Below are 9,142 nucleotides of genomic sequence, written 5' to 3' on the forward strand. Positions count from 1 at the left end.
TATCATGTATGTAACTTACATGTGACTTATCAGGTCTTAATCATTTATTGTGTATGTATTTTTAATAACTATTGAATCGCTTAATGGTTCGTATTCAGGTTTGGTATGTGTGAGTTTGAGAATTCATGCTTGTTACTGTGCTAATTAATAGTGTTTTCACAATATTTTGGATATAAATATCCCTTGCAGAGTTGATGTCATACGGCTCGTTCACTGAATCGCTGGCCGTCTTAGTGATCAGCCGTAAAACAGTGATTCTGTCTAAATGCACTTACATATTATTGGTGGAGTTCCCTTTAAAATCTTAAATGATTCCCTTTGAGCTAAATTATTATCACTGTTTCCCTTACAATATATTTGTGTTAAAATAATTATATTATAATTGTATTAGAGTCTTACACACATGTTATACAGTTAATCTGAGTTGTGAATTAATTTGAGTGCTGACAGCTATTATGGGAGTGGTTTGATGGAGCGCAGGAGATGCAGATAACTTGATCTTGACCCTTAAGAAACTTTAATTAATGCTGTCACATACAGGGGCGCGGGAAGATGTTTTCGTTTGGGGGTGCTGTGTGTGTCTATGTTGGGTGAAAGGGGGGCGGGGGTTTATCTCATTTGACAACTCCACAAAGCACTACGTCTCCATCTCCTGAACACCTGACAATAACTGTGGAACACACACTATTTATTCACTCATACACTTGTTTATCTAACACACATACTCAGTCTATATTTCAATTTGCACATAATATACCTGTACATACAACTGTCTATTGTTATATACCTGTACATACAATTGTCGAGCTGTATATTTTTATTCCTTATTTACTTTATTTTTTATTATCTGTGTTATTTTGTTCTGTCACTGTCATTCTGTTACACTGTGGAAGCTTCTGTCACGAAAACAAATTCCGCATATGTGTAAACATACCTGGCAATAAAGCTCATTCTGATTCTGATTCTAAAAGTCCCTTGTGGATAAAGATTTGTGAAAATGTGCCTTTGCCAAACTCTCTAGTCCTTTACACTGCTGAGAGAAAACACAACTCACAATTACTTCCAGCGTTTTCTAGGGTAGCTACACTTGCAGGGGGTCACTTTATTTGAGTCAGAATGTGAGATCTGTTAGAAGGAATTGCTGTGATAATGTAGTGGAATTATACTGGAACCTTTAATTCCAGTCCAACATTACACATAACCAATTTCCATGGCCAGTTCAGATTACTTTCTGACACTTATTATGAAGAATTGATAAGTGCACGTTACTCCAAAGAGATTTCTGAATGCCTCAACTTTGCTGAAGTCACCAAGATTTATTTTCTTCTTTTTTTTCATTAGTCTCTTCACTTTGGAGACAACTTTTCACAATTCAATCAATTCTCAATGGATAAAATCATTGCTCTACATTTCTCATAAACACATCCAAAAAAAAAAATTGCCAATGCCATTTCATGCTGACATTTTGAATAGACCATACTATTCTTATACCATTTATAATACACATTCCCCCAAATTATTATCACTGTGCATGTTGTTTCTTAGAAAAATGGTGAAATGTTAACCAAGCCTTTTTATATTTCCAATAGATTTTTCCTTTGACTGATTCCTCACATTTTTTTTTCTGAATGGGTTACGAACAGCTTTTCATGTTAACTTTGAATAGCTGAAAAAAATCTGATGTGAGTCATATTTTAATAAAAATGATGGGTCTGGATATGTGCCTGGCTATGCTCTTCTCCATCATTTGAGGAATAACTGCTGCCATCATCAATAAAAAATATACACCAGCATCTCTCCTAAAGGATATTCTGTGCTTTCCGTGGCTGGTAATAGTGCAGTGGTAGTTGTGGCAGGCAAATAGTGCTATATGGAATAAATATCATTGCAAATAAGGTGCATTATAGTGAATAAGTGGCACAATGTGTTTAGTGAATTACTATTTGTCAGCACCATAAAAAACTTCTGCAAGAAGTTATAGAAAACTGAATAGTGGATGCATAGCAAAGGTTCAGGCCATTTACCTGAGGACACAGGCTATCGATCTGTGTAGCAGCCATGCGCACTAACTTCACACCCTCCTCGTTGTTGGAGATGGAACAGGCGAGGTTGGCAACCTAAAAAAAAGAGTGAGAGAGAGATATATTAGGGGGTCATTTGTATATCGAGGTTACAGTATAAAGTGACCTTGTGGTTCTGGTTGCCAGTTTTCTGTAAATCAGGCAGGTTAAACTAGCATTTGGACAGGGACAAATAAAGCTCCCGAGCTGAGTGCACACATATACAAACACACAGTCCGTTTTGCTGTTCATGTTTGAAGCTATCAGTGCTGTGTGCAATGGATAAGGATTTAATGCTTGGCTTGAGAAGGCAATGTCAGGGCAAAATATGTACAGAGAGTTAGGGCTCATTCAAGTGTTAGATTGGTATTTGTTATTTCCCAGCGTGAAGAACATGATTTGTTGGTCCCTCATCCCCTATGCTCCCCCGGCCCCAAATCATCTCGCCTTGCTCTCTCTTTTAATATTTTAAAAATAGCTTCTATTTGAATAATTGACATCACACACTGTAATTTGAATTTTTACCAGCCAATCTCCTGGACATATTAGAGGTTGCCTCTTCATGTTCTCCTCTGAAGCAACAGAAGGACAGTGGTTCGTTCGTGTGCGCCATAGAGGCTCCCATCTCGAAAACACAATTACCCCGAAAATGTCAGTAGACACGGAGAGGGGTCCTAATTGGAGGTTGCCACAGTTCTGTTATTCACTCATAAAGTAGTCATTTTTCCATCTGAAATTTCCACCACAAGCACTTTGGTGGAATAACCAGGGTTCATTACTGAACTTCACATGCACATGTAAATCATTAGGCCAGTCTACCAAGGAAAAAAAAAAAAGAGAGAAAACGTATAATTAAACTAGCAGATGGCTCCTCTATGTGCAATACCTCCTTGTCTAATTTATCAGGTTACCCATCATGCAGTGCATCTGGCAACGCCGGATCGGTGCATATATGTGAATACACGTGTGTGATGAGAAAAGGTCTCTCTCTCGTGTTTGCTCACTTCCATCATAAGAAAAGCATCTGCGCAAGGAGCGCTGGCCAGATCGGATGCTAAAAACCTGGCTGCCTCCCCCTCCCCTGCTGCCAAAAATGTCGGATCTGACAGAAAACACCGGAATATTGCTCAGAAAGTTTATAATTTTGTGACATGTCAGACCTCGATGAAAGGCACTAATAGGCGTGCCAGTCCTGTTTTGATAACACTCCAGAATTGGTGTTCCAAGCATCTCGTCCTCTGCTGGTAAATCAGATTACACAGCAGCCACGAGTAAGGATTTTGACGGCGCTAAACTGACATATGCCTGCTGGCAAATGCAATATGTCTGAAGCCGTATCAGCGGGCGTCTCTTCTTTTTTTTAAAGGTAAATCGCGGCAAATCAAATCGGTGTTAGAAAATTCTTGCTTACAGCCCTTTTCTCCTGTTTACCCCTGACAGCTCTGAATGCTTTGATGGATCGCTCTTGCGTTTAAGTGTGTGCTTGCATGTGTAAAGACTGAAATGCTTGAGGCTTGCAAATGATGATGTGTGCATAAGAGTACCAGTGGGGGGAAAAAAAGGATTAATTGATGCATCAAGATTCTTTCTCAGACGATTCTTGATTGATTCACAAAAATTCATCAAATCATAATTATTAATAATTATTTTTTAATGCAGCATAGAGGCAACACATATATGTTTACAGATCCCATTCGAGAGACACAATGTACCACATGCTTGGAAGCTTGTGTTTTGGAACTGAATTGAATGGAACTCTCTGATTCATGTGATGCCTAAAATTCCCACCCTAATATGAGAGAAGAGAGACCCTTTTCCACTGACATGATCCCACCTTAATGAGTCGTTCACTTAAAAAGTACTGAAGTACCCATTCAAATAGTATACCTTTGTTCCATATTTACTCCTGACGGGAGTATATTTGTACCCCAAAGGCACATTTTTGTACCTAAAGTGTACATATTAATAAAAAAATTATACATATTTGTACCTTGTGAAAAACACCTCCCTAGGGACAGCTTTTGTCATTTTTTATTTATTTTTTCATCCATACCCATGGTTTCCCACTGCCAGGTCCACCTTGCAATTTAGAGGTGGAGTCAGGCATAAATGGAAGTGGGCACCAGTTCCACCACCTTGTCGGTAGAAAAAGGGGCATGAGACAGCAGCACAAAAGACCGGATGGGAAGGTAGGGGTTTGTTTTATACACCAGGATGGCAGTGTAAGACTCACAGTGTTTGCAGAAAATGATATCCTGTCATGTAGTTGGGCTGTTGCTTCCCTTAGTCCTCACTAGTCCTTCATGGTCTGAACACACAGTCAAACCAGCAGCAGCTCCTGGATGGCAGCCAGAACTGGCCGATGCTCCAGCACTCAATTCTCATAGCTGGATCCCAGCCAAGACACAATGTCCAGCCAAAAATACTAATTGCAATTATCTAAAGAACTACTCCTCCTTTGTGAATCCTTTTTATTTTCTCAAAGAAAAGGCCCTTGTTAGGTAGCCAAGGATGTCAAAATAATATTCATGAGTTTCATGCTAGGTTGAGATAAGAGTGTGTGTGCGTGTGCATTGCATGTTCGATTATTTCAGAGAAAGAGACAGCATCATAACCGTGTAGTCTCTCTGACTGACCATTATGTGTTGTCTAGTTAGACCTTTATTAAAGAACTATTGATTTCTGAGCGTTTCATTTGGACAGCCACATTCAGAGTATCAGCCTTACCCTTGAATAGTTCTTTAATTAAATAAATAAAATGAAGGAAATCTAAAATGAATACTCAATTGTGTCAATTGAATTGTGTCAATTGAAATAAATCTTAACTAAAATAGAAATATTATAATAATATAATAATATAATATAATAATAAACGAACAATTATTTAACCTTGGCAACTAACTGAAATAAGTGTACATTTCAGTTACTAAAATTAAAACTGAAATAAAAGTAAAGTTAAACACAATGAAAACAAACCTAATAAAAATGATAATCCCATGAAAAAAAAAAACTGAAAATACATGATAATTCACAATATCAATAAAAAATAAACAAAGTGATATAAATATGAATTATAAATGTACTTGTAATTCTTTTAATACAAATATCAATAATAATACAAATTAAAAAAACAGTTCAACCAAACTGATTTTCTCCAATTTTGTGGGTGCAGTGTCGGAATCAAGTTCAGGTCAAGGCTTCTGTGCACCACACATTAGGAGCATTAGTATAGCACAAAGAGTTATTTGATATGTAGAACATTTCAAATCGGTCTTTATGAGGTTCCATTAAGGTTTCAACATACAGTACGAAGGCAGATGACTAGCTCATGGAACTGCCTCCTCTCTTTGTGGACATTAAATCATTATTTCAGACACCTCAGCACTTCTTGTTGGAAACATTCCTGTCAAAATATAGGTATTGTTTATTGCATTTTTGTCTGGAAAGTGAAAAATTGAGTGAGTGCATCTCGTCTGCAGGCTGCAGTGCTCACGGATAGAATCTAAGAGAGAGTTGATGTCAGAAGAGAGTCAGTTAAGAGTGGGGCACAAGAAGATGTTAGCCTGAGTGCTTCCCCCTATTCCCCAACCGTACTCTGGTCAGAGTGCAAATAAATCAGCCTGTCAGCATGCATGAAGCAGAACGGCCCACTGGGTGGGGGGGAACAAACATAGGTCACTAAGCGTGACTGTGCGAGAGCTAGCAACAAACCTCAACAGTAAAGTCCCAGATGTTTGAAACCTGATGACCCCTGACGTGTCTACAGGGAAAGTTGGAAAGGCCCGCACAAGTTTACACACTGATTTAAATGCAAAGTTACAGGAAAAACCAAAAGTGCTGAACTTGTCGAGTTGTGACTCTGAGTTTAGCATACATGCTACGTCGCACAGATTTTGCAGCGGAGTCTGTGCAGATGATACGAGTTTGAGTGAGTAAATTTGTTTCCGCTCCCCCTCCATCATTACCTTTGCTCTCAATGCTTTGTGAGTTTTAAGGTGCAGTCACAATTACCATTTTCAAAGGTGAAGTTTCAATAGGAATCTAAACGAATGGGAATTTCACATGAGGCTGAAAGATTTCCGTACACAGTTTTCACATTATGTTCAGTTGGTCATGCAAATTCGTCACACTGACCAACAAAAAGCTTCTTGGTTTGGTGACTTTTGTGCGCTGTGCTTCATACAGTCCATTGCTACATTATTAGCAATAGACAATACACCTTATTTGACCTTGTGTGACCACACCTTTATGGCAATCATTCAGTATCAAAGTATACATCAAAGTACACTCTTAAAAATAAAGGTTCCGAAAGGGGGTTTACTCAGCAGTTCCATAGGAGAATAATTTTGGGTTCCCAAAAGAACCTTTCAGTAAACAGTTTACATTCACATTTTAACAATCTAAAGAACCTCTTTCCACTGTAAAGAACCTTCCCTTTCGTGGAACTTCGAACTGCGTCCTATAGGGGTCGCTATGGGGAACGCCTCGTCGTGACCCGTGTCTGAAGCCTACATTGAAAAAACACCAACTTGTTTGGCCGGCGACAGCCATGACGTCACTACCGTCGCAACTAGTACAAAATAGGCGCCGGTAGCGCACATCATCACTTTCTTCGTCTTCACTGACCATTCTGTTTGAAGCGTGCATTCCAAAAGCAAAGTACGAGTATTTCTTTTCCTACTATGGCGAGCACTAGCGGAGCGTTTAGAAAGTGTGTACATCCGTGTCAGCCGAAAGTCCATATCCGTGACACCCGATGATTCACACGATCTATGTGTTGTTTGTTTGGGCGAGGAGCACGCACGCGATGTCTTCGAGGAGGCAATCTGCGTGCATTGTGAGAGCGTTTCGCTGAAAAAGCTCCGTTCTCGTTTGTCTCTCTTCTCGAGTGGAGAGGGACACCCATCGGTTTCCCGCGGCTCGGGACCTGCCGCTGCTGAGGCACGGAGGAGAATGAGCTCATGGGGATCTCAGGTGGACCTAGCCGATGAGGCTGAAGGGGCGGTTCCCCTCTTCCGCGCATCGGTGTCGGGCAAGAAACAGCCACTGGACGATGATATCCTCTCTCTGATATCATCTGATCCAGGGGCCAGTGCTCAGTTGGGCCCATACTTATGTAACCATGGTTCCCTGAGGGGAACGAGACACTGCGTCCTCTAGCTTTTGTGCCATGCTGCGGACACAAGCTTCAGACGAAGAAGTGATGATGTGCGCTACCGGCGCCTATTTTGTACTAGTTGCGACGGTAGTGACGTCATGGCTGTCGCCGGCCAAACAAGTTGGTGTTTTTTCAATGTAGGCTTCAGACACGGGTCACGACGAGGCGTTCCCCATAGCGACCCCTAGAGGACGCAGTGTCTCGTTCCCCTCAGGGAACCATGGTTACATAAGTAACCAGAGACGTTTTTGTTCAATAGAATTACGTCCTCATAGATTCCATAAAGAACCTTTTTTGTACTGTGTACTATGGTTTTACCTTCTGATACCATGACAGTACCACGGTTCCGCTACAGGGATCAGAGCTCTAAACAGATATTCCTAATTTAGATCACCTTTTTATCATGAAAGCACTATAACAGTTCTCCGATGGTCATAATAAACGAAAACAAAAATAAATAAAGTTCAACAATAAGCCTATAGTCACTGGATTGTACATTCAAATGTAACGGATGGAATGTGGCTGAGAAATGTCCTAATAACACAGCACACCTTCTCATTTGACATCTCGAGGAAGTGAATTAGCCTTTCTGGCTTCTTACACTGACACTTCTGCCCAATGTGGAAGAGTGTAATAGAGTCAAAGCTGGTGGGCCTGTGACAGCTGTGGAAGCCTGGCTCCCTCAATGGAGCTATATTATTAGAATCTACCTGTCCTTAGCCAGTATGCTACACTAAACACCTCCAGCTAGCATGCTCAACTGGGTCACAGGGCTGCGGTCTGGAGTAGGTCGGCCAACAGCCTTTTTTCTTCTCAGATTCTTCTCTTCTACCACTCTTCTCTCTGTCAGGTTTTCTTTTTGAGAACCTGAAAAGTCCCCATTAGAGCTAGAAGGCTCCAAACTACCTCAGTGAAACGTTAACTGTCACCAAAGTTGCGCTAAGAGGCCTGAATTTGATGTATGGGGTTGTCATAAATAGACATCATGTGGAGATAATGAGATCTGGCATGAAGGTCAATATGAAAAACTGCCCCTTCAGAGGTTTAGCCTTGGTGAAAATGAAGGGTTCAGTGTATGCATGGGTACATTTCAGCAAAGTGTAAGTTAATGGCTTTTGAGGAGCCATTTAAAGCAAGTCTAAAATATAAAAAGAGAATCTTGGAAAATCACCATTAACAGTCTAGGACAAACCTTGATCTCTCTCCTTAAATACAACATTAAATAAATAGCATGCTTTTAAAAATACTGTTCCTGGTCTATTTAATCTGTTATTAGTAGAAATACCACTGGTACTTTAGTCATTTTTATGAACAATATTGTTGATGTTAGCATTGCTGCTGCTATTGTTGGTTGCACCATCCTCATAAACAGGGACTTCCCTGTTGAAAATACTATTTTGAAGGATGTTATCATTATGTTCAATTTTATATGATCTCTTTATGTTTACATTTTTTCATGTATATCAAACAAAAACAGTTTTAAAAAAGAATATGAAATAGCGGTGTATCACGGTACTTCGAAATAAACTATTGCATTACATACTTTACATAACAATGTACTAGATACTACTACTACTACTGATAATAAATGAATAATAAAATTATTATTTTAGTATAATTTAGATAATGTTATAGTTTTTATGAATATTTTGGAGTGGTTTATGGTTTATATTTTCCATTTTAATTTTTCAAGTCATTTGTATAAGTTTTTTTTTTTTTTTTTTTTTAGTTTTTTTAAATGTCTATATAGTTTTTATAAATTAATTGATTTATGAAATTTGAATTTTTGTTTAGTTTTACTTACCTACTGTATGATGGCACTGCATAGTACACACCTTAAAACATTGTACTTTTTGTAAGTGTTATAAAAAAAAAGTATTATATCAAACTAGGTCCCCCCCCCCCCCCCCCCCCTCCACCCAAA

General features: G+C 39.2%; 1 protein-coding gene across 1 annotated transcript in view; it reads right to left on the bottom strand.

Annotated features, from left to right (window-relative positions):
- LOC107558616 (catenin alpha-2) overlaps positions 1-9,142 on the bottom strand; it is a 128,391-nt gene that overhangs the window by 35,902 nt on the left and 83,347 nt on the right. The window contains exon 4 of the mRNA XM_016242278.1: positions 2,025-2,117. Within this exon, the coding sequence (XP_016097764.1) occupies positions 2,025-2,117 (93 nt within the window). The remainder of the gene's footprint in view (positions 1-2,024; positions 2,118-9,142) is intronic.

The sequence above is a fragment of the Sinocyclocheilus grahami genome, unplaced genomic scaffold, assembly GCF_001515645.1.
Source record: "Sinocyclocheilus grahami isolate Dianchi unplaced genomic scaffold, SAMN03320097.WGS_v1.1 scaffold653.1, whole genome shotgun sequence".
NCBI classification, from domain to species: Eukaryota; Metazoa; Chordata; class Actinopteri; order Cypriniformes; family Cyprinidae; genus Sinocyclocheilus; species Sinocyclocheilus grahami.